Source organism: Ascidia mentula, chromosome 3, assembly GCF_947561715.1.
Source record: "Ascidia mentula chromosome 3, kaAscMent1.1, whole genome shotgun sequence".
Lineage (NCBI taxonomy): Eukaryota > Metazoa > Chordata > Ascidiacea > Phlebobranchia > Ascidiidae > Ascidia > Ascidia mentula.
In genome coordinates, this window is record NC_138568.1 from 13,906,715 (window position 1) to 13,933,028 (window position 26,314).

At 37.4% G+C, this 26,314-nt stretch overlaps 2 protein-coding genes and 1 pseudogene across 2 annotated transcripts; 1 reads left to right on the top strand and 2 right to left on the bottom strand.

Annotated features, from left to right (window-relative positions):
- Positions 1-2: 2 nt before the first annotated feature.
- On the bottom strand, positions 3-359 carry LOC145895681 (peptidyl-prolyl cis-trans isomerase Fkbp12 pseudogene; annotated as a pseudogene).
- A 3,310-nt stretch (positions 360-3,669) lies between these two features.
- Positions 3,670-6,573, top strand: LOC145895682 (uncharacterized). The gene is made up of 6 exons (XM_082984473.1): positions 3,670-3,825; positions 3,930-4,288; positions 4,673-4,835; positions 4,906-5,121; positions 5,429-5,571; positions 5,898-6,573. Exons 1-6 carry the CDS (start codon positions 3,670-3,672, stop codon positions 6,571-6,573), a joined length of 1,713 nt encoding a protein of 570 aa, XP_082840599.1.
- A 316-nt stretch (positions 6,574-6,889) lies between these two features.
- On the bottom strand, positions 6,890-25,987 carry LOC145893843 (uncharacterized). The gene is made up of 37 exons (XM_082982208.1): positions 25,847-25,987; positions 25,357-25,499; positions 25,147-25,251; positions 24,970-25,082; positions 24,729-24,847; positions 24,464-24,577; positions 24,044-24,141; positions 23,783-23,933; positions 23,568-23,705; positions 23,310-23,434; positions 22,654-22,832; positions 22,476-22,535; positions 22,328-22,416; positions 20,440-22,157; positions 20,187-20,373; positions 18,469-19,909; positions 18,302-18,377; positions 18,049-18,142; positions 17,806-17,895; positions 17,501-17,610; positions 17,194-17,338; positions 15,852-16,963; positions 12,896-15,718; positions 12,482-12,664; positions 12,048-12,100; positions 11,577-11,646; positions 9,944-11,358; positions 9,742-9,828; positions 9,489-9,628; positions 9,233-9,339; positions 8,937-9,116; positions 8,689-8,808; positions 8,458-8,581; positions 7,907-8,350; positions 7,768-7,817; positions 7,308-7,413; positions 6,890-7,232 (listed from the first exon to the last, which is right to left on the bottom strand). The coding sequence occupies exons 1-37, from the start codon at positions 25,901-25,903 to the stop codon at positions 7,071-7,073; spliced, it is 12,528 nt and encodes a 4,175-aa protein (XP_082838334.1). The 5' UTR covers positions 25,904-25,987; the 3' UTR covers positions 6,890-7,070.
- Between the last annotated feature and the right edge of the window lie 327 nt (positions 25,988-26,314).

Consider the following 26,314-nt stretch of genomic DNA (forward strand, 5'->3'; position numbering starts at 1 on the left):
AACTACATGTTCTTGTGTTTAAAGGTTTTATCCTTAATTTCCAACAGCTCCACATGAAACACAAGATCAGAGTTGGGCGGTACCAATCCAGGAAGGCCAACAGAACCATAAGCATAATCTGAGGTACACTGAAGAACAGCTTGCTCCCCTTTGGTCATCTTTGCAATGCCTTCATCCCAAGCCTTTATTACCTCACCCATTCCAATTTGAAATTGAAACGGCTTTTGCCTACTATAGGAAGAGTCAAATTCTTTCCCGGTTTTCAGCAAACTCCCTGTGTAGTGGATGGTAACAATTTGGCCTTTTTTAGGGTATTCACCTTTGGCCCCAACCTGAATGGGACGCTTCTCAACACCCATTGCTTTATTTTACAGGTATGCCAAGAATATGTAGAAAAACCTACAAACATAGCACAAATGTATAGCAAAATTGTGAAATAAAAGTCAAAGATGCTTCAGATGGATTAAGGTGATAACCACAAAAAAACGTTTTATATCACCAATAGAAAAATGATTTAAAACATTTAAAATGCATTAAAACAAGTTTGAAACACACTATTCACAAACATGCAGTACAAAAAAATCTATGTGGTCTTGTGTGGAATTGTATGTAACCCAGACTGGAAAAAATGTCGTGCCCGGAGGATATATCCTCCGCGCACTTTTGCGAAAATTCGCCGATAATCCGCGCAATATTAATTAGCTAATGCATTAACATACAAAAAACGTTGCGATCGTCCGCGCAATTAACGATCGCCGAAACGAAATCCTCCGCGCAAAAAACAAACTTTCCAATCTGGTATGTAACCATATACCAAAGAACCCCAATTTATGCCACAACAAAAAATCATGACACCACATAAAATTATGTCGCTGCATGACTTTATGTTAAAAAACAAAGTTACACTTACACACTGCCATACTTGACTCTGGATACTGGCAAAAACATAGAACAGCAACAAAATAAGTGTTTCATTAATAGCATGTAGCTTTGCTCACTGATGTAATTTTTGGTGTTATAGGCCTATCATAACTTGGTCCCTTTCTCAGTTGTGTCAATATTTGGGTTTTCAGCCTTTCTACAACATATTCAGGTGGCTAGGCCTATAAATAAGACTCGATACTGGACCCAAACAATGGTCTTGATCAGAAACTAATATACTTTAAGTGGGTTGTAACAATAAGGCTTTATGAACAATGTATGGAATATTGTCCACAAAACAAACACAAGAACGTGCAAAAATTTACTTTTCAAGCTACTTTGGAACTTCACATTCGGCTGCATCACCACTTGAAAAGTACAACATGGTTCTTAATTGTCGGCATTATTTTGCACTAAAAAACTCTGGACAGCTACAGCTTCCCTACATAGGGGCAACAACATCCCGCAGAAAGCAACTTGCATCATGTAATATGTAAATCTAGGGCAACTTTCAAGATGCCAGTAACATAGCAAATCTATAACTGAAAACCAAAATCGGCACACTTGAACCAGAACTCTTGCACAGACCGTTTGCCACTAGCACTAACATCAATACCTGCGTCATAATATTGTGCGACGCAATGCTCCCTTCCTCGCAAAGTGTCACAAGTTTTCACGAAAATGTTGAGTTTAATTTCCCCTAATTTCGTCACTTCCGCAATATAGCTGATAGAAATCAAACAACAGTATTCGCTTATCATCCGTCTCATTATACAGAAAGATTATGTTCCATAAGAAAACAAATTTTTGTCTGGAGTTTAAACTGTCTTGAGTAAAAACGTTACATATGTTTGTTGGGAGTAAAAGCTACAAATGCAAACCAGGATTCCTATTCCTAACCTTTCTATGTGCTGATAGCCTCTGGCATAGAAATTCAAGCGAGCGTTAACTGTGTTATTAATTGTTGTATTTTAAGTTTATTTTATAGGTAAAAATAACAGGTGGTTGCTCTGTTCACATCTAACCGTTAACGTTCGCACAGATTTCTATCTTACACAGACTTATATGTGGGTTGGTTTTTGCAATCTCACTGTTTACCGGTGTATCAGCATTTTCCTACCCTTTATTACTATTATTTGAATTCCACGTTACCAGCACTGCCGAAAGTAACTTATTCCAATATATAAGTACTAAATATAAAATTATTTGATCAGCTAATTTCAAATTAAGAATATTTAAATACACTTACTCAGTCGGGTTTAATGTTTTACACGTGCAAGGGTTACATATATTTACCTCAATACATATCGTATCTCCACTGTATAATTGTCTCCTGAACGTAGTTGCATTGTGTCACGCAAACTGGTGGCAAATGTGGCGACATATTGACGAAACTTCCAGTGCAATTTGTCGTCATGTGACATGCAGATTCACATATGAATTTGACCATCTGTTTTTCGAATTTATCTTTTTCTTTTTAGGGGTTTTGTTCGAGCCAATACGAATTTAGTACCACCAAATACTAATGCACCATTCGGACGACTGTAACCAATCTCCAAACGTGCTTTCAGTGTAGCGTAATAATGACCCTTGAAAATAATTTTTGTCCATGATGGCACCAGACTCATTACCACCATGGATTTGTTGATGAAAATGAAAATATTTAGAGCTAATGGTCATGAGGCACGACGTAATACTGTGGTCTATATCTACAGTAGGGATATTTATTTTACGTGGTCCACGGCTGTGGTTTCGAATTTTGTTGCACATGTCACGCAAAAGTTTACCATTTAAATTTTTACCGACAAACACATTTTTTTGTTTCTTCGTTTTTGCTTTTTTTTTTTTTGTTTTCTTCGTTTTTGCTTTTTTTGTTTTGGTCTTTGGCCAATGTTGTGGTGAAATGACCAATAATATGTTGGCAATGGCAAAAATGTTGGTGGTTTATACAAATTTAATGATGGATCAGTTAAAGATCCAAACGAGTACTCTCCAAACATAAATCACGATTTTTTCGCGTCAGTTTTGGTAGCTTTGAAAGGCTTATGACACATACCGGAAAACACACACTGTAAATATATACCACCAAGCCAACAAGCCACAGACAAACACAACACCAATCACTACGCGTCACAATCGTAGAAAAGAGCTGTTGGTAAGTGCGAGTGGATGCTTCGGACGTAGTTTTATTACAAACTTCAGAGGGGGCTGCTGCATTTTGAAAGTAAATGTTACCAATGTGAGTTAAAGGGCCACTTTACCCCGCGCAAGCACCGAGAAGAGAGTCGTTTGTCATAAATCAATGGCAGGCGAAACACGTAGGCGCGAAATATTCAGTGAAAATGTTTATGTAAACAGGACGATAGGTTTAACACTTAAATTTTAAATTTTGTATTGGTAAATTGTACTGATTAAAAGACAATAGCATTCAGTATCAATCAATTAAGGGATGATAGAATTAGCAAAACGAAATGCTGTAGACCAGTGTTTGCTGGTTGGCCTAATATGGTGTCAGCAAGGTTTGCAAAGTCCGAAAAAAAACGTTTTTGTTGAGTTGTTGGTACCGGCAGCTACTAAAACCTGAAGAAATTTCAATGTTTTCTGTTTTTTTTACACGTTTTTTTTTATTTTCAGTATTCAGGGACATCCTACATGTATTCTTCACCTGGCCCCGGAGCACAATTATAGTGCTCGCAGGGCACAAGTGACTTGTTAATTTGGTTAGTTTTAATTAATCTAGCAACTGCAATGGCTGATGGTAGCAGTGAAAGTGAAAATGGCGTTTACGTTTACAAAGCTCCACAGCAGCCCCCGCCAGCCCCAATGTCAAATGAAACAGGAGAAATTGTAGGGGCAATAGTGGCCTGCATTGTCATATTGGCGGTGCTGCTTTTCCTGTGGAAGGTAAAATTGAAATTTCATAGATTTGGTTTCCGAGAATACAGTATCATAATTATACACAGTAAATCCAGACATGTCTTTTTGTAACTTTAATTTTGAACAATCAGATGGCAGAACGAAAAAGAAAGGAAATGTCCGTTTTCCAAGACGACCCCGAAGAAGGTTCTTCCGACGAAGAAAAAACACTTCCAAATTCTCCAAAATTGGAATCGACATCGCCGAAAAGAAGTTTCTTTCCAGGTCTGCGTACAACAAGAAAGAAACAAGAACCAAACAGTTTTCAGCAAGCTGAGGAGCAAACACTTCCAAACGCCGTTTCTCCAGACGAGGTTCGGAAAGACACGGAATTAGATCGCCAATTAGAGGAACTTGTTCTTCCGAACCTTTCGCCAATCACGAGCATGGCATGGAGTCAACGCGGCGAGGCGTGTAGTGGAGATACGGGATACAACAGTGGTTTTTGCAGGTAAGAGATATGCACACAATTCATTTGGGTTTCTGCCGAGTTAAAAAAAAAGGATCCACCCAAAAGCAAATGATTTAAAATAACCTCAGTTTCAGTCGAATAGTTTAGGAAACTTTTATTTCCGTGAAACTTTTAAAGCAAGGTATAATATCAAGATAAACTTCTATTTATTGAATGTTTCAAAAATATTTCACCTATATTTTTTTGTGACCGAGGGGAAAATATTTCTTTCATATTTCTCCATCATTTTGTGAAGTTTCGTTTGCCTTGGAATAAGTCAGCTGTTTCCAAACGCTACAATAGCTCCAAACAAGGACTAGGCCTTTTTCGTCCGTTGTGCAGCAAGGATTATGCGTGGGTCGTAATTGTTTGTGTTTATATTAGAAAAGAAACTGTTCTGCGGAGACGACAGAAACACAGTTGTTTTGATGACATTGAGTTGGATCTTGAACATCCACGTGATACGGTTTACTCATTGAAGCGTGACAACGAAGTTATTCGCGAGGAAATGAATCATCGAAGCGAAAAAAACAAAAAGGCTATTGCGGTACATAAGATTAAATACAACGTTTTCATCTGTAAACCCATTCGAGTTACAACTCGTTTCATCCTACCAGGGAATTGGGGAGTGTCTTCGTTTCCTTTCAACAATCCGAGAGAAAGTGGAATCGTGTCGGAAAGAAAAGAGGAAAGAATGCGAGGAGATAAAGGAGTTTCTAAGACACACGAGAGAATCGAGAAGAAAATTCGAAGTGAAACGTATTTATTATTTGAACTGCTGTTTTATCCAACAACAAACTCGTGATCAAAGGGACGCGTTTCTTTCGATGCAGGTATAAAAAACACTTCACACCATATTTTAATGTGGGTTTTTAGAATGTGTTTATAAACCTAATTAAAGGTTGTGTTTAACACTTTATTTGGAGCGTCATTATAATAATAATCTGGTATTTTTTTATTTTTTTTTTATATGTTGTTTTTTTAATAGCGGTCAGATTAATCCCATTTTTTATTTCTGCAGCGTTGAACTAAAAATTAAAAAAATCCGATTTTTGCCGATATATTTGCATTCATTTTGGCCAAGATATACACATGTATATATATCTCAATCCTTTTTTTTACCACTCTTCATTACTCCAGGATTGGTTTGACGGAATGAGACTTCGGCCGGAAATGCGCCACATAGCGGAAGAAGTTTTTCTACTTCGATCGATGCACAGAAGCGCATTTGAGCGAAACGAGGTAGAAAGAAAACTGGTGAAGGATTCACTCAAGCAAGTCGAGTTAGTGGACATTTTTTGTCCGTTATATGCGGTGTATTGCGATGTGGCTTTTGCTTGTGGCTCCCTACTATGGTTGGAACAACAAAAATAAATACTTTGCTCAGAACGGACGATGTTTGTGTATCAAAAACCACAACAAGCAACGAATTAAAAATATATTTTAATATACTATACCATATACTGTTTGTAAGCACGTGACATGTGTGCACCATATTATTACTTAAATGTTATCGTTGGCAGACGTGGTTTTTCGATCCACAATTCTTTTTATATATATACAGTTAGAGTTAATTTATATTATTTTGTACATTTTGTGTCACAACCAGAAAATGTGAGGGTGACATATCTAGAATCAAGTCCATCGTTATCGCAATGCGGAAACAGATTGAGGCCACACGACGTGGGACGGAAGCATTTCACTCTGGGAAACAGGCAGAGGAATTGTCCCCAGAACCTGCACCAAAAGTCAATGAAAAGGGCGGCTTTAAGTTGCGAATTAAACTTCCGCGTCTTCGAGACAAACAAGCGCTCTCTGATGGACGCGAAATACCTGAAAAGCAGCTGGGAGAACGTTGCGCTACCTGCCGGCAGCATGTTTGTAAATGTCCGCCTGCTGGTGGTTCCTGTTTTACTACTGTTAATGAAGATTTGGCGCATTGCAGTAAAGACGTCGGAAAGATACTTGTGGCGTCAACGCCGAAGGTTGCCCAACCAGATGGCACCCGTACAAAAGCTCAAGGTCATCCCGTGACCTTACGATTGCATGAAATCACCACAAAGGGCGGACGTGATGACGGGGGCCCAGAGTTATCTGAGCGGGAAGTGCGAAAGGCGCTTAATCGCGTCCCCTTCGTAACGACCATTAAATCAATGGCCAAAATGATTGACGGTTCTGAATGGACCCTTGAAGTGGTCTCCGCCCAGCAACGTCTAGCAAACGTGCGGTTTAACTGCAGAGGCAGGACTTACGTCATCGGGATGACAGACGACAGCGAATTGTGATCAGGAATTTATATACTAATTATCCAGGGTGTGTTTTGTTATTTTTGTGGCATTTGGTTAAATTTTGTACATTTATAAATAAATGAACAAAAAATCAATATTTTACTTAAATATGACGAGATGATCAAAGATAGTTGATTCCAACGCTTTTTCCTAACATTCTAGAAATTGTTCAGTCGGCCAACAAAACGATGAGCTGTAAAATGTAGCAAATTGATTTCTCAACAAGATGCGTTTCGGCGAAACTTGTTCACTAACGAATAACCTGACTTGAATCACCGCAAAACTCCTCTTTCAAATAACAGTGCTTGGACGCCTTTAGTCGATCGGTTTTGATTGTGAGAAACAAATACTATGTACATTTCGTACTCACGATGTAAGCAGCAGCGCAACAAAGAAACGGCAAAAAAGAACTACAACACAAACTATAATAAGAAAGTACTCATGGGCGCCAAGAAAATCGCCAGTTAAGGCACAAAGGATCGACAAAAGTGACATCACGGGGCGATGATGTCATCGGGTTTACATTTCTCGAGAACAACGCAGAGTGATGAGGTAATAGCCTGCGCTTTTGCCTCGGTTGAAGCAAGCGAATTTGCGACGTTGGGTGATGACGTCACTGGTATATTTGAAGGCTCGACATAGGTTGGGGTACGTCGCTAAATTGGAATAAAGGCGGTTTTAAAATTTTTCCAGCTCACAGCATTTTAAACCACTGATGATTGAGAGCTCACCGGCGCTAAATTCACGACACAATCGTATATTGGCCAAAGGTTCGTCCCTTCTATGTGGAAAGTCTTCACTGCAGGGTGCAATTTCATGTGAGTTTCCACGTCGCCACTGTAGATATTATGGGATGTTATCGTATGCAAAGATACTAAAATAAAGTAAGTTGTGAACTTGACAACATCAGGCTACATTAGGCGGCGAAGTTGACGGACTTGGTACTGATTCAAATAAGATATTGACTTTGAGTATAAATAGACTGGCCCATATAAATAGACTGGCCCATAACAATATGGGCCAGTCTATTTATACTCAGAATTATGAGAAAACCCGTGAGTTGTGTTCCTAATATTGACTTTTTTCGCATACCACTGTCGAATATATTGAGAGTTATGTATATCAATATTATTTTGGGAGTAAGATAAGGTAGTTCCGTATGTTTAAAGTTTGTGTTACAAATCCCCTCACCTAATATGTGTGTAACAACCTTTCACCAAACAGTAGTATGACGTTTTCGCCTGTAAATTCGAGAAGTACATTTAGTTAAACTTGTTTTCTGCAATTCCTACAAGTTTACTACAAAAATAGCAATTTTGTTGAAATTTACCTTCAAAGAAGTTTGACAATCGTCTTCTTCCATATGAATACTTGAGCTTTTTTCTGAAATTAAATCCTGACTGATGGTTTCATTAAATGCATGAACAGTTGGCGATTTATCATCAGAGTCCCACCGAGCTTCTTCAGTACTGCTCTCTGCCTGTTGCAGGTCTACAGACATTGGGACTTCTATTGTAATTTCCTCAACACTTCCAACAGGGATGGTAGCGAGATGATCTGGACAAACAGGATTTGCAATTACTGGACTCTGTTCTTGCTGATATTGGATTTCTTTGGTGCCACTTTTCTGTGCAGAATGTGGTGGAGCGTAGGAACTGTTGTGAGAAGAAGCTTCTTCCTCATCATCATCAATCACAATCGGCACCGGATTACTGACGGGAATTTGTTTCCTTCTCTTCGCGTCATTCATGCGTTTCTGCACCCACCTAAAAATCTGCAAAGGGGCCCAAAAATTATGAATATACAAGATTTTGAAAACAAACATGCAGTTGATGATGTAAATTGAACAAAACAGGGTTATAACAATTTATTGAAACAAACCTTCATAACTCCATGTTGCTCCAATATATGATAATACAGAGCCATTTTGCCGCCAAGAACATCACATCGCATAATTGGGCAGCGTTTGCATTCTAGACCTTGCTCCGATTTAAGCACTGCCGTTCTACAAACATATCAAAAAAATTAACAAAAAGTTTCAGTAACCTTTGGGATGGTAGTTTAATTTGCAGCAAGAAAAATCATTTCATACAAAAATCATTTAAAATAAACCTTTCTGTGTAGGTTTTCACTTCAATGAACAAACATCGCATAATTTCTGATTCAGATACACCCTCATTGTTGTGGTTCAGATAGTATTGAAACTTTTCACGATTCCTTTCCTTGTCATCCCTAAAAAAATAATGTTGACGCATATCGAGTACAGTGATCACTGCACAAAAAATGATTTGATTTTTCTATACCGCTATGTAATGTTAATTGAGACTTATGAAAAGTTGTAAGTTCTATGCTTTAAGTACCTTTTGAAGACGGTATTCCAAACACTCTCAGCAATTTTTCTGTTCTCGTTTGCTTTTTCGATTTCGGTGTTGATACTTTGTGGGCCAGAAGATTGAGAAGTTGTTGCAGTTAGGCCAGATGAACAAGTTATTGGCGATTGGCTTTTAACCACCATGTTGCGTGTTATCCAAGACATATCGCTAAAATGTTTTGGTAAATTGGTTTGAAAAAATGTTTAAACAACCAACACTGTAACAAATCTATGGCTCACATTCAACAGAGGCAAGTTGCATTCATTATTTACATGTTTACTTACATATGCATGGTATCACAATGATTTTGTAAAGATTTTTGGCTGCCACACACACTACCACAGCCTGGCTTGGGACACAGATGTAGATAGTGATCACGCTGCATGTGTTCCTTTAAATCAACAATTGATTATTTTTATTTTATACAGCAACAACTTTTACAAAGAAACTAAGAGCAAACTTTGCAAAACCAACAATTTCTACTAGAGCTAATAAAACTTGAGCCCAGAAATGTAAAAAGATAAGAGAATGGAAACATACCCTGAGATCTGTCAGTTTGGAATACATGTTGTTGCAGTATTCACATTCCAAAATGTTAATTTGGTTTTCTTCCAATTCAAGATTAAGGAAGAGTTGTCGTTCATTCTTGCTTGAACTTTCATTCTTGGATGTGCTTGGCACTTGAAAGATAAGGCATGCACATGTTATATCAATTTTTATGCTAATGGAAAATACAATCACAACAGTCACAAATTAATGCCAACACATTTTATTACAATAGATATTGACTAACAGTGTGAACTTATTTTCCTTCGCTTAGCTTGGACCGGGTACACAGAAGACATCTGTCTCTTGTTACTGAACATCACAGCTTCAGCAACTACATTGGTAAATAACAAGATTTATGCAGGCTGGCTAGCTGAGTTGCAAGCTATCCACAATGCAACAGGAAAAACAGTAACACTTAACACAAAATAATGTGTATTTCCTGTTACCTGGTTGATTGCTGTGTTGTGTTTGATAGGGCATGGGATGGCTTGTTACACGGTCTTGTGATTTTTGCGCATAAGCTTGCCTGGCTCGCTGGTCTATTAAAGCCTGAAGTTGGTAGTTAATTTGTGGTTTTCTGTGTAGTTGTTCCACTGCATGCTGATGGTTGAAAGGAACACAGACTGTTTTGAATGCTTGCTGGTTGGTTTCTGTGCAAACTGTCGATACAGGTACAAAGTTAATTTTTGAACTCTGATTGAAATTGCTGTTTGAAGCCAGATACTGCTGTTGATGGGTGCTGCTTTGCTGAAAGAGGTCTTTTGATGGCGCAAAGACTTGCAAATTTGCCCGCTGATTTGGACTGGTAGATGATTTGCTGGTTGACAACTGATAAGAAACTTGGTTAGGAGATGAATACATGTGGGTACTTGGGTTTTGGTTTATTGAATTGTAATGGGAAGCATGTGGCACAGTAAACTGACTACTATTCATCTGAGTTGGGGTTGCAGGTGTTTGAACCATTTGGTTGTTGATTGTGTTTGACTGAACTCTGGCTGAAAAATGTGAGTTGGCAACATGTGGGATGTCATCTGGACTTACATTTTGTTGAAAAACAGATGAACAATGATTCTGCACAAACAGACTGCTAGAAACTGAGGGTGCCTGGAAACCATTTTGATAAGATAGTTCACTCTCAGTAGAAGTTGGCTGATGTGTGATATTTACGGAAGATGTGCCTGAAGTAGAATGAGTGAGTGGAATCAACTTTTTTATGATAACACCTTGTTGATTGTTGGGTGCCACACGCTTCATTGGTTGAACAACAGCAAGCGATCTCACTTTTGGGGGCTGTTTGGCTAAAATGTTGCTGTGGTACACTTCATGTTGTGGTGTTTCCTTTAATTTTTTTTGTAAAAAGACGCCAACACGAGGTTGAGTAGAATTGGTTGAAACTTGTATTCCTTGAACACTGTTCACCGGCAGTTTTACAGCTTTTGTTGTCACACAAGGTCTGGGCAAGATATGTGGTGAAGCAGCAGCACTGTTGAAGTTTTCCATGCAAGAAACGCGCTGGGGTTTCATAACAAGCATTGATTTTCCTGTTGACGGCTTGTTTTGACCAACCTTGTTTGAAATTACTTGTTCGTCAGAATGGGATTGCACCATTTGTGGAGATTTGGTTCTGACCGGAATGAAAGTAGGTGGAAGCTGCTTGAAAAATATTTTTTCCATTTTAGCTATGTTAGGATTTGACTGGACACCAGCAGCAGTTGTTGCTGAAAAAGCCGGACTCTTGGTATCAGATGGTAATGTAGATTTTGTCGTAGTAGATGCAGGGGCTTCCTTCAAGGATCTGATTTGAAGTTGGACTTGCTGTGTGGCTTTGCTCAGTGGAGATGTGCTGCCTGTATGTTGTATGCTAAAGAATCAATATGTAAATAGGGTTAAACAGATAAAACCTGCTTCATGTAAACATAATTTTGGATACCAAAGAGAATTATCCCTGTTGCAGTTTGAAACAAACTGCCAAAGTAATAGTCATATTGCAATTTTTTTTACAATTCAAATGGGTATATTAGTTAGATTGATGTCGAAATCGCAAACATCACACTGTTCGCACATCTAAATTCAACTTACTTTCTTTGTTTAAGGAACTGTTCATAGCTCAGTTGGTAGCTGCTTTGAGTTGATGCCTTTGTTTTCTGGGCTAAACACAAGGACAAGTGCTTATTTTTCTGTTGTTCTTGGTAGTTTCCAAAACGTATGCGAATTTACTTACTTATTTGTGTATAAGCTGCAGACAGATGGCCACTGTTTCGACCTAAAAGGTCTCATCAGTGCAGCTGGTGTGACTATAAGACGAACTTTGCAGACCAAACGGCCAAGCAAAGACTTCCACCGTAAGGTTGCACCCAGTTTGCTGCCCAACGGATGACGGTGACTGTATAGTCACCACAAAGTGGAAGTCTTTGCTTGGCCGTTTGGTCTGCAAAGTTCGTCTTATAGTCACACCAGCTGCACTGATGAGACCTTTTAGGTCGAAACAGTGGCCATCTGTCTGCAGCTTATACACAAATTCATATTATTGGCTCCACATTGCTTACTTACTTATGTTTGGTTTTATTGGTGTTGTGCTGGTTGTACCACTTAACTCCATTTTCCTGAAAAACAAATAAATTGCAAGAGGTTATTTGTTGTTTACTCAAAAGAACTTGTAGATAGAGATTTATTAGTTATTTACCTGCCACATCACTTGTTATCACATAAACCAATACAGATTTCATTTGCTTTCTTCCATTAGAAATTTTTAATGCAAAGAGGATTTAACAAAGACTTTTTACTAGCATGCAAATATTGAAATATTCTTGAAAGGAAGACAAAATTTTTCATGACATAACTTATATGTGCATTATGTATACATCATCTACACTGTAATATTTTGTACAAAATAACATTATTCGATTTGTACCAGAGGTGAAAGAACAACATTAGCCCCTGGAGCACTGCTCTCTGATATACAAAATTTTACAGAAGTGTCAAACCTTTTGGTACATCGTCGAGCTATGTCAGACAATGTGCTGTTCCAGGATGATTGCAAATTTGCATGCTTCACATATATGTGAATATTTATGTCCTTAAGTGATTGAGACCATTCACGGCAAAACAGACAAGGATAACCACCACTATCATGTAGGATGGTGTGGTCTGTCAGCTCATCAGATGTACTACAAGAAGTCATGTATTGATTTCAAAAAAACATACAAGTAACACAAAGTCAATGATTTTTTTATTCTATATACAAGCACCATTTTTTCAGTTCAGACAAAAAAAACTACCAAAATTAGTATCAACATACTTTAGCAAAATATTTTTCTTTAAGAATATGCCTGTCTCATGGCATCAATTACAAAAAGGCTTAACCGATATAATACTATTTCACATTATCCAACACTTACTCGAAAGAGCGGAAGCAATGTGACTTCTTGCATTGAAACTTTTTCTTGCAGAAAATATGTTTTACACTGAGGTGAGTAACATACTGTTTCGTTCCGGCAATAATTTCATTACACATCGAGCAGGGAAATTCTTCCTTAGAGTTAGATGATACTAACGAAACAGAAGATATAACTCCATAAATAGGGTGTCGACCAAATGAAGTGGCAGTCGCTGTTGGGGAAGTTTTTGAAGAACTTGGGACACAGGTGTGTGGGAATGAACTACTTTTGATATGAGTGGAAGTTGTCAGTACTGTGCTGGAAGTAGCTGCAGTGTCTGGTGCAGTTTCAGTTGAGCTGGAGGTGGATGGTTTTGCTGATCCACTTTGTACATTCAGTAGAGTCATGGTTGGTTTTAACATCACAGAAGTACATGGAAATACAAGATGTTTCGCTCTTTTTTTCGTAGGCTTTTTCTTTAGTCTGTTTTCTTGTTTGAGGTAAGTGTGGTCTGTCAAAGATCCCTTGCTGATGGCCTCACTTGTTAATGTTTCGCTTCCCGACATTTCCAAACGATTGATTACAGGAACAAGTTTTAAAGGTTTATCTTTAGCTGTTTTGTTCTTCCTTGCTCGCTTTTCTATGGCCAACCTCCTTTTGATCTTGTTTTTATTTATGTTAGCCTCGGGTGAAGTACCCAGTCGTTTTACAACTGGTATCAACTTTAAATCAGAAGATAATTTAGTTTTGTAGACCAGAACATCCTGTTTCTTTCTATGTCGTTTTGTAAGTGCTGGTTTCCTTGGTTTTTTTCTTCCTATTGGCATGGAAGGTTCCAATGGATTCCCTTGGTGCTCCATGCTGCTTTCAACAGTGTTGTTTTCCATATCAGACGTTACTGTACTTGGTTTTTCAATGGGTTGTTTTGATTTTTTGCGATTTCGGTCTCTTCTTCTTACTTTCTTATTTAATTGTTCCTGAAGTGCTGATATGTTGTCACAAAAAGCCACAATTTCAGCCATAGATTTATACTTTTTTCCTGAGGAATTAGAGTCATTAAATAAGTTGGTCTTAGGTCGACCCTTTTTGTGAAACATTGAGGGTAAATTTTGAAATATCGTCCGTCGTTTGGGTTGATTTGTTTTTAACTCCTTGCAATCCTCTGTGTATAAATTTGAAAGTGAAGTAACTGTTTCTTTGTCAGATTCCTGCTTCTTGCCAACTTCTGATTCTGCAACTTTATGTTTATCCTCAGAAATGCTATTTCCATGTTCCGTGTCAGTCTCAACATCATCATATTGCTGATTCAACTTATCTTCTAATTGAACACTATTTTCAGCTTTTTCCCCATTAGTTGACAAAACTGATAGAACTTGGCTGGTTTCTTGACTAGAGAGAGTTGAAGAAGAAAAGCTTGTTTCATCAGACGACGCACCTGTGTCACTGCTCAAAGTGGAGTCATTTATTTCATCATTAGCCATCTTGCCTAAGTTAGAAGATGTTTTTGTTTCATTTGTATTTTGCCTTTTGGTAGGCATACAATCTTTATCCTCATTAATTTCTTGTTCAACTTTAGGTTCAAATATATTTGCATCACTTGTTCTAGCAGATTGCAACGTATTGTACGCAACTGATCTTGCATGATCGTTTACAGGTGGATAAGATGTTAAGGCCCCGCACATTATTGTCTGTCCATAGCCCAGGTCAGGGTTGACAACTACATTGTATCGACAGAAAAGCATCTGTTGCAATGGTGGAACCTGAGATAAGTTAAAAGGCACAAGGTCAGAATGTGTGAGGTTTGCATCCAGCGTCCACAAAGGATGATTGCGAGCTACTGACATGCTAATCATGTGGGAATGCAACAGAGATACTTCCCTTGCACGATGTGCATCCATTTCCGGCTGTGATGGATTTCCAGTTTCCTCAGTTGTGTCATGCGTGTGAAATGGCGGTGTTTCTTGCAAATCCGGTTTTATTATACCATCAGCTGTTTTATTCTTCCAGTCTTCACTCTTGTCTTTAAAATCAGATAGGTTCGATGTAATTCCCTGCATGCTTGGCTTATCCTCTAAAGAATCATTTTCTATAGCGGGTTCCTCGCCAGTGTGAAGAGATGAAACATTTTCTTGCCCATTCCCATCACTTGTCTTCTCTGACAAAACACCACCACCAAACTGTTCCAGTGTGGAGTCAGCCCGAGTTTTCCCATTAAGCTGATTTGCCATTTCATTCACATCAGATTTTGCTACCTCTGAATCAATGCTAATTCCAGCAGGTTTATAATCAACGGAAAGGGCAACTTCTGTAAGAGGTGTTTTGGGTAAAACTTGGTCATCATTGCTGGGTTGCAATGGCAGTACAGGGTCAGACATTTCACTGTCAGTATTGATTAAAGCACTTTTTAACAAAGTATTGCCACTAGAAATGAGTGGACCGAAATCCAATTCACTTTCTGGAAATGCTAAAATTGTAGGACTTCTTTCCTCTGTTTCATCTCCTTCTTCTTTACTTGGTGTCGTTTCCACCATGTCCTTGTTTTCCACTTTATCTTCATCCAAAGCTTTGACTAGACTCTTGCTTTGCATGAAATCTTCATGATTGACACTTTCCTGATAACAAGCATCACCACTTTTGTCATCTTTCTCAAGACCTAAAGCATTACTTGTATTCCCTTCTCCTGTATCGTTATCTTCCAAATCAGTTATAATGGCACCACTGCTAGCTTCAGGTTGATTTTGAGCATGACCTCTTACCAATTTTTCTGCAAACTCAAGCCACATAAAAGCTTCTGCTTTGTAGCCATATACACTCACTCCACTTGCAACGGTTTCCACGTTATTCCTAAAAAAACAATGAAAGTATTTATAACTGGACTGGGGCTTAAAACTTTTATACATAGCATACTTTGTATGACTAGCATTTGCAAAACTTACAGATGACTGAGATTTATTGAGAACATATTTAGTATACTTACGTGAGATACATGACATCTGTAGGCACCATTCCACATAACCTCAGAAACATAGCTTGTTCCTCAATCTCAACATCGCACAACAGGTTGTGAATTACCTCCGACACCTCTGGTACAACATCAAATGATAGTTTAATATCTTCATTTACTTCCATTTCTATTAAAAACTCTTTGATGTCCTCATGCTCTGTGGATGTGGCTGTTGGTTCATCACATTTGCTTACAACAGTATCATTGAACAAAAGTGGACTTTCTTTTTGATCAACTGTCTGCATTATGGTGATGTTATCTGTGGTAGGTTCAGGGGAAGTGTCAACGTTATGCAAATTAGAAGTCTCAATAGGGCTGCTGATGTTGTGAGAAAATGACTGGGGATCATGTGAACATTCATTCCCAACAACTTTGTTATTCTGCTGATTGCTGTTATGTCTTGGATACATAACATTGGCATTTTTGGTTTTGTTTTGATCGAACTCCATACATTCGTCAGACTTTTCAAAAGTTGAAACTTCAACTGTTTTTTGGAAATCAAGTTGAATGTCACATCTCTGTTTACTCTGATTAACACTCCCCGCTGTTGTATTAGAGGTTAGGGTATCAGTAAGTGAGCTGTCATGTGATGTTCTAATGCCAGTGGTGGCACTTTGCTCACTGAAGAAATCATTTTCCAGGTGTAAGTGACTGCTTTTTGGAAGATCACAAGATTTTGCATCAATGGAAACAGGTTTAAGATTTTGTAGCTTGATCGGAGTTTTGGACTTTTTGGTTCGTTTAGGAGTTTTGAGGGTTGGTTTGTCTGACTTTAAGTGATATTTGTGGACAGCATAAACCAAGTCAAAAACAACTTCAAGTACTTCGCTGTCATAAGAACGACTGCAGCACTGGGGCAAAGCCACAGAAGGCCCCATTTTATGTTTGCATTTATCACACATTCCATTCGTATTGCCAGTTGGTCTTCTGTGGCCATTCGCTAAAAAATGATCTTCAATGCTACTGTCGCTATCATCCGTATCACCCTGACTGCGGTCAGATGCAGTTGAATGTTTTTTAATTTGCTGAGATGCGGTTTTGACAGGTCGCAGGCAGAATTGTCTCCGAAGTGTTTCCATATTCACCTATGTTGGACAATAGACCCTTTAAAAGTGACCTTTAACCTAATTTACAAAATTGAAAGAATGCAAAACTATTTACACACAAATAAATTGCTTCCACAGCCTTAATGGGAAAATATTTGAGGTTTGAATGTTTGAAAAGTAAAATACAGCTAGGAATTCTTGCATTAGTATACTTCAAATGGTTGAGAAACAGCTGATAGTTTTGAGCAGTAGATATATAATAGTTGTACCTTGAGGTCGCGGTGTTGCAACTGTTCATGATTTATCAGCTTACGACAGGAACGGAACGCTGTAGAACTATTAGGACAAAACAAACACAGATGTTGGGCCTTTCTACGATGAAACACCTTGTGTGATTCAAGTTCTCTCTCTGTGCTGTTAAATATGTACGAATTCTGAGTTAACTACCATATAAGATGATCACTTTTATCACTTTTAATTATTTATAAACAGAAAATTTTACCAAGTTAGTGGTGATTTATTTTGGAAATTACTACGAAAATTATACCACTGGGCAAGTGCTTAGGTTTTGCATACTTAAATGCATAAAGGCAGCCATAAAAGTTGCAGCGATACTTGATCAATGACAAGAGCTTGAGGTGCGATTGTATATGTTTTGTGAAGTTGGTTCGTGTGTGAAACATTTCCTGTAAAACAAAGGATGAAGGTGTTGTTTACAGACGTGCGAAAAAACAAAACAACTAATTCTAAAAAGCAGGTTAAGAATACATCAGTCAAAAACTAAGAATTTTACCATATCAATAATGGCAATAAAAGATTTCCTTCAAAGAGATGTTCGGTTTTCAGACACATAACAATTCATTAGTATATTTTTTATTCACCTTGCAATTCCAACAACAAAACTGTGGCTGAAAATCTGCTTCAAAGCTTTCGACAGATTCTTCAGAATTGCTTGGGCTTCTTGTCACCACCTGTCAAACCATAAGTACACTAGAATAAGTAGCACTGTATTATGAAACTATGTTTTGAAACAAATTTACTGGGTTTCAAAAATATACCAACACGCAAAACTAATTTCAGTTCATTTAAAACAAACAAAAATAAGTGTAAGAAATTTAACAAACCTCAGTTTTTGGAGCTGGTTTGAGGGATAACGCTATGCGCCGATTTGCTCGTTTATTGTACAATATTGATAATTCACGAGCCATGTCCCACTTCCTAAAAAAATGTAATTGGTGGTTTATTTCCTTAACTCAAAACAAATTAATAGACATTTCAAAAACTTAAATGTAATCAAGGCAATGACTTAGATCAATAAAAACAATAGACAAGTGTGATTTTTAAAAATTAAAATCGGATTTTACACAAAAAACTTACCGTTTATTGGGACTTGAAGCGTCTAACTGGATTTGAAAAGCTGCTTGTTTGTGGGCCATTCTTTTCTCTGATTTTCCTGAGAAAAAGACACAACTTAAATGTAACTTAAAGTTACATGATACAACCTAAGAACTAGAAACTCTTTGCACGAAATAAATATCACATACGTTTAATCAGTTTGTCTGATTGCCTGTGAGGAGTACAATCAGAAGCTGAATCAGCATAGGAACGATTGGGTCCAGACTTAAGAATATGATCCTTTGTTAGCAACATAAACTTTTTCTGGTCCTCCACAGAAAGGTACTGGGTTTGCCCTGCTGACTGGGTCTTTTGCAGCAAATTATGTTTTCTCCGCATATGAGAGAACAAGGATGGCTTGTTGGTGTATGAACACTTGCAATCCGTAACTAAGCAACAATATTTATCTCGAAGGTTGCGCACCCAAAGCATCTCTTTTGTTGTGTTTGATGGTTGTTCTCCTATGTCCCATATCTGTGGTACTGGAGTTGACTGCCGAGGTACAAACGAAGACTGAAGTCTTGCAACGGGAGCTTCTTCAGAGCTTTTTTCATCTTCTGACAGGCTATCCTGAATGGGCATAAAAGTTTGTGGCAAAATTGGGTCAGGCATTTCAGCTTCTTCGTCACTTTCCAAATCACTCAAATTGGAACCAAAAGTCGAGAAAATGTTATCGCTACTATCTTCTGCTATCGGGCATGAGGCATGGATGTTGGCGTGAGCCACCTGGTTTGCAACAGCTTTAAAACTGTCACACGCCTCATCTTCTTCAGGTGGCTCAAACTCGTTTTTTGATCGCCGTGCCTCTGAACTTACAATATTTCCGCTGGTTCCAGCGCTTGAATTGGGTAAGAATATTTTCTTCGAGTGGCCTTTGTGCCTTTTTCGCATGTGACAAGCCAATGCAAAAGCACTTTTCATTTGTTTTTTGCACTCGGGACAAATTATCACGGATTGGTTTGGATCAGTCGAGTCGAAGGTTGTTTCGCTGCTGGAAGTGCTTCGATTTAAGTTTTCACTGTTGTACAAAGAATCGTTTTCAGACAACAAACTGTCATCACCTTTTAGGCTTTCATTCGAAACAACTGACTCTTTATCATCAACTTCTTCATCTAACTTTAACATACTTGAAAGTTTTCTCAGGGATATTCTACGTTTTCTGACATTGGATTTGGTGGTAAAATCAGTTGTTACAACCTGTAAATCGGTGCTTGCAGGCACTGTTGCTTGAGCTGTCTTAATTATACCAACAGAAAACGTTTTCTGATTTGAACTCTCAGATGCTATTGTATCAGTAGGTTTAAAATCCAACACCTTTTTCTTGGTGTTTAACTCTTCTGCTTGTTTTAAAAGATCTTCATACTTTGCAGAAGACATTTTAACTGAGTCTGGAGTATCTTGTTTTTGTCTTTTAACACTGACAGTGAGACTTCCCTGTTCTCCATGTCTCTTGATACCAACATCCTTTGCCAAAATAGGTTTAATTTTTTTTAATTTTTTTGGTTTGGTTTGAGATGTTTCTGTTTGCTTCACTGGTTTATCACCCAGAGGTTGTAGTGCTTTGGTAGTTTGGCAGTCTGTCACTTTAGTCTGTAAATTAAAAAAAAAATAAAGCAAAACCATTTTTGCATTCTGCGAATATACGAGTATCTGACATTAAAATGTGAAAGAAATATAATTATACCCAACAACTTTGCTGCAATTTTCACTACTATTTCATTTATTTGATGTGTTTTTTTACATGGTGTCTGCAGCAATAAGTATTTTTATTTATTTAAAAGTTTTTAATTTATTCCCAACACTGGTACTAAAAATGTAGGCATATTATATGTTGATGACCACATCCGAATAACTACAAACAATAAACCTCAGGTTTTGAGGAGCTTTTTCGTCTCTGCTTCTGCCTAACTCGCTCAGCAAGCAATGCAGTTGTGGTGTTGTAGTTTAAAGCATCCTCAAATGAAGATTTCAAGGAAACTTCACTAGTAACGCTCACATCTGGTTCCACATCTTTATATTTTTCTGCCATTTGGTAAATTGTTTGAATGTCGTATCTAAAGAAACATAAAAACCATAGTTAATTGTGTAAAGCAGCAATCCCAATAAACCAGTTCACTTACTTGCGCTTAGTTTTAGGTTTTGCTGTTGAGCTGTTTCCTTCTGCTGATAAAGACTTTTTTGATGAAAGAAGGCCCTTCTTCTGCTGAAGACTTCCTTTCTTGGCAACAGGTGGGGTATTTGCATATTTGTATTTCATTGATGACAGGTTGGCATTGCTATAAGGTATCGCAATTTTGTCTGTGACATCAGTGCAACATTGTGAAGCGATAGTACGTGTTGGAACTCCACAGAATCCTGCTGTTTTAACAGTGAATGCCAAGGAAAGTGTTTTATTTTTCCAACTCTTCAACTTTGTATCTTTCATCACATGGAAGTGGTCATCACGATGAAAAGCACCAACTTCTGGCTTAAAATCTGTTTGGGATTCAACATTGCGTTGCTTTTTTAACTGTTCTGTAGGCAAATGTTTTTCTGGAAAATTGTCAACTTGTTTAGTTGTGCTGGCAGCAGATATTTGAATATCCTCTGATTTTTGCTGAACTTTTAACTGCACTTCCATTTTAAGAAGGGATTTTATGTCAGTTAGTTTTCGCGTTACTTGCGGAGGTTCGACATCTAGTTCTGGGTCATGGTGGTCAAACTGAAATGTGTCCATGCCCATAGAATTAATGGCTTCAGCTGCCTCAAAGTCATCTACTTCAGGTTTCTCCTGCGGTAACAAGTTTTCAGTTGACGGTAGCGTGAAGCTCCAGTTTTTCTCAATATTGTTTTGTGCAGCTGACAAGTCAAAAGAAGTTGGCACATTTCCAAAACAAAACATCACATCTCTGGCGATCGAATTCTTCATCACTGTGTCTTGTCTCTTGTAATGAACTTCAACACTAGGCTGACTCTGCTCAACTTCTAGATAAAGAAAATCATCAACTAACCAGTACCATCCTTTAGATTTAAGTATGTCAACATCTGATGGGTTTTCCTGAGTTGATTTGCTCTTGTTCCTCAGCAAATCACCTGGTGGCCTAGGGACATACTTTGCATTTTGTGCGAGAGTGGTGGCTTTTTTAGGAGCAATTTTATGACGAAATTCAATATGCGCTTGAACTGTATGCCTGTGTCGAAATGTCCTTGTGCATGACTCGATAGGACACTCAATATCTAGCACATCTTTTGTTTTACTGACATTGCTTTTTACTTCATCAGGTGCTGAAGCAGATGACTTTGATTGGTTTGAGTTACTCGGAAAGAGTGAAGGAAGAATAAAACCCTTAGGTTCCACATTTGGCAAACTACTGTCGCTCTTCATAAAATTAGCACCACCCACTGAAGCAGAACTGTCCTTGTTTTCTTTGTGTTGGTTGGGAGTTAACACCTCTGCATTATGGACTGACCCTTCAGATGCACCAATTGTTTTTTCAGCAACTGCCTCAATAGACAAGCGAGATTCTACTTCTTGGTTTACAGACAAAATATTGTCTTCATTGAGAATAGTGGATTTTCCTAGAAAATCGCTTCTTGATGTTCGTGTCTTCTGTGAAAGGGCTATATTGTCGAGGGAATCGAAAAACACCTTTGTTTCCAGCGAAGACCAGCTATGAATTGCATTTAAGTGCCTGGAAATTCCAGTCTTAGATCGAAAAACTCTTCCACAAGTTTCCTCTGGGCAGGTCCATTGGGCACTTTTGTTTGCATCAAAGGACTCAGGTAACGACACAAGCACCTTTTTCTCAGCTGAAGTACTCCGCAGGTGACAACCAACGCTGTGTTCATGATGAGGAGGCTGCAAATAAAAATTTTGTTTATTTGAAGTTTATACCTATAGTATGTGTTACAAAAAGTATTCAATATGTTACTCATGTTTAAGTTAAACTTATGAGATGGTCAGTCTCATGGACAAATGTTTTGTTACAATCCACTACACAAACAAACAAACAGCAAAAAGGGTCATACTTTGCCGTTGGGATGTTTTAATGCACAAATAACACAGTCACAAGATTCATTGGGGTCTGTTTTAGATGAAGTGTCCAATTCACTGTCATCTGCAAAATATACAGATATGTGTAAGCTTTGTGCACACACAGTAAACAGGAAAAACTACCATTATGTCCCCCTTCCTCTTCTTGGTTATTAGCATCAACCGGCACCAGATTATCCTCGACTAGAAATTTAAAATGCAACCAAGGTTTCGCATTTTCATTTTACACAAACGTAGATTGTAAGCAAAGCAAAATAACTAATGTTTACTCATATATTTGTCATAAATAAAAAAAATTAACCAGATATTTCGGCCGCAAGTGACTTTTGAGCTTCTTCTGTTTCTACCAATTGCACGTAGGCAGCATCTTCCCTTGCCATAGTCTCATGACAGAGTTTTCGCAGCCTCATCCAATCCCAACTGTTGCTTAGAAGGAACTCTGGAGGCCACTGTCGCTGAAGACGATCGAGCAATTTCATTCTGTGTAAATTGTCATCATGAAGTTCAAGGTTTCTAGCAGATTAGGCAGAATTATTGGACAACACTTTATAAGCAGATATACAGTTTAATAATGCAATTAATACAACTTGGTTAAATGCACCAACACATGTTTAAATGCATAAAAACTGACACTGGGTTTTGATCATTGGGACATATTATAAATTAGGAATTTTTGTTCCACCGCTAAAAAACAAAAAGAAACATGGTTTGACAAACTTTGAAACTACAATGTTTGGTGATGCTACAAAACTTATTTTGCAATTAAATGTCAAATTTACAATTGGTTGCAAACACTCAGGGTCAAGCACATGCTTATTTTCAACCGAACTCCAGTTGGCTGTACATTGTGTTCCTACACACAATAATTTCCTATTGTGATTGACAAAGTTAACAGTTCCCTTTTACCACTGAAATACATCGGGGTAATGATCAACTTTCCACATATAAGATACTCACTGAACATCATAATTTTCTAGTTTCTTCTTGCGATCAAACTTTTTTTTAAAAGCTTTAGCTACTGCAAAGTAGTGATCAACCGATGGTTCACTGATGAATATTGTAAGAACACAGTATCTTGCAACCTGAGAAAATAAAAGCAGATGTTTTTTGAGCCCCCAGTACATTGGCATTTACCAAAAATAATCACCAAATCAGACACCCTAAGTTTTAAGTTGGTAGTTTGATAAATTATGATTCACCAAACTAACAGGATACCTGTGTATTTGGTACAAAGTAAATTATGGAGGACATGATTCCTGTCTCAATTTGATCATGATTAATTTCATCAGGGGCCAGGATACACAGAGCATGATGCAGAATTTCCACACATATGAATCGACTTTTGTCAGGAATCTTCAAGAGAAAGAGATTATCAAAACAAGTTTTCATTGCAGAATATTATGCAAAAATATGAACTTTGGAAGACATACTTCTTTCCATACTGCAGTGGCCAGGATGATGCATTGCTGCACAGATTTAATTTGTTCTTTTCCATTTAAGTACACTTGCAAGATGGTTTTGAAAAACTTTTCAACACCAAGTTTATTATGCAAGATCTGACACCACTTTGAAGTTAGCTCCCTGAAAAGCATTGTGCATCAAAATAAAATATTTCCAACTTTAAGACTAATTTCTAAATGTAATGTCAAAATGTCCTAATGTCATAATTGAGTGACAGTAAATGTATATACTCAAGTTGGTCGGTTGCTTGTTTTTCCCACAAAAACTCCAGTGCAGCTGTACACAGTTTGTCCACGGTTTCATTTTCCTCCACGAGTTCGTCAATTACCTGCCATAAAATTATACAGATCAATATACCTGATATAAACAATAATTTAGCAACATAATTCAAAAAGTTTGTTCAGACTTAATCAATCAAAATAGAAAGTAAAAAAATTATAAATTTATTAATACAGCTATCAACATGTGAATGACAGTTAGGTTGTTGGTTTTGTCATAGTTATGACACTTGTGTAGAATTGCTCATGTGACAGGTGGCTTCATAACATATAGTATCACTTGGCATTTTGTAAGTATTACCACTTCATACTATTAAGTGATGTCCAGTTACTTAAATCTGGACTTAAAAATACTGTCAAAAATTTACTCACAGTTAGAGTAGTCTTCAGATTAAAGTACACCATTATGCGTTTAATTTCTTTTTTGTTTAAAGACATGTTGACAAAGCGCTGGAAGATGTTCTCAAAATCAACATTTCCTTTCATCTGCAAGAAGAAAAATTTCACAAAAAATACAATATAAGTTCACATCAGTACAAGCAGTCAATTCACCCCCCATTATGGACCTTCACACAAAACTAAAATTTACAACTTTGCAAAAAAGTTAGCACAAACAAGGATATAGATAATTTCTTACTTTGGGGTGGATCAGCATGGCACATCCATATAAAGAAAGTTTGTCATACTTTCGATTGATGTAAAGTGTCCGGAGACGAGCCTTTATAAAATCGGGATCTTCTTGAAATGATTCCGCCACTATAAGAATAAACATTTCGTACTGAAAATATTACATTATTAAAAGCATCATATTAAATCCATACATAACAGGTAACCAGAATTGACACCAAGAACATAAATCAAGTTGGTGCACAACTTACACTTTTTGGCGTCATTAATTTTTCCTTCAATAAGGTCATTTAAGGGTGGTTTGGTCCATGGGCCCTCTTTTGCGAGCCTGTACATTTCCAGCAAATCAACATGGTTTAACCCCCTACATAAAACAATTCATAGTAATACAACAGAGTTTAAAACATGAAAAAGAAGTTGGAGTTTACTTGAATTGTTTGTCTATAAGCCAGGGCTTTACTAGGGATACAAATTCCTTTAGACATGCTTGTGATGGTCGTTGGTTTAAATTAAGAAGAGTATTAAGGGTTGATCTGCAAAGAAACAAAATAGTAATGTTTCAAAAGAGGAACAAAATAGCATACATGACAACAATCTTCTTCTATGCTTTTGAATATTGAGACAAACTTAAAAAATACCTAATAATGCCATTCCACAAATTCTGAACATAAGGGTGTTCTGATGCTGCTTGAAGAAGTTTCAGGCAGTTTTCAAGTGCATCTGCATGATGTTTTAGAGATTCACTCACAGACTTTGATTCGGCAAGTTCATGTTTGAATGACTGTAGAAAAGATATACAATTAGAATCAATAGACAAAAACGTTAAAACGATACTTGACATTTTGCATTATTTTAATGAATGTGATGGTGAAATTTTTCAATCTTTGCATAAATAGCATGGTTTTGGGACAAGAAATTTCTGACTTAATAGAAATTACACCCTGGTTCTTTCTGACACTAATAAAGTGAATTATTTTGTCAAGGGGATATATGTTTAACAAGCAAAGTTTAATTTTAATGAAAAAACATGGATTATATACATTTATCACATAACAATTTAATTTGCTATAAAGATGGATGCCCATTGTAAAATATTTGCAATATGATTTCTACAAGTACAGTACAAACCTTGGAAAATTCTTCACATATAACAATATATATGTCTTTTTGTGAATCTGAAGTCATTGTTAAATACAAATAGTGGCCCAAACAATTGTTTTCATACTGAATGTTGTTCTTAGAAGCTACAGCTTAGGTCAGTCTAGTAGTATTCATGTCTGCAAATACGCAACTGAATATATCAACCATGCACAATATACTTTCATGAACGTATTTTGGCTATTTTGTATTTTATGCCATTGGTGACACAATACTGGTTGCAAAAAATGCTAAACTCTGTTTTTTTGTTGGGCTATCAAATTTTACACTGCTTTGCGTTAATACTTTTGTGCCCAAAGCTCTGGCGAGTTTTAATGTATTTGTTGACATATGTTACACTTTTGGTTTAAACGACATGAACTGCAGAACAGGTAGTTTGCAATTGCCACTTGCTGTTGCTACTGTACAAGTAGCCGCCTCCAAAAAATACATGTAGCC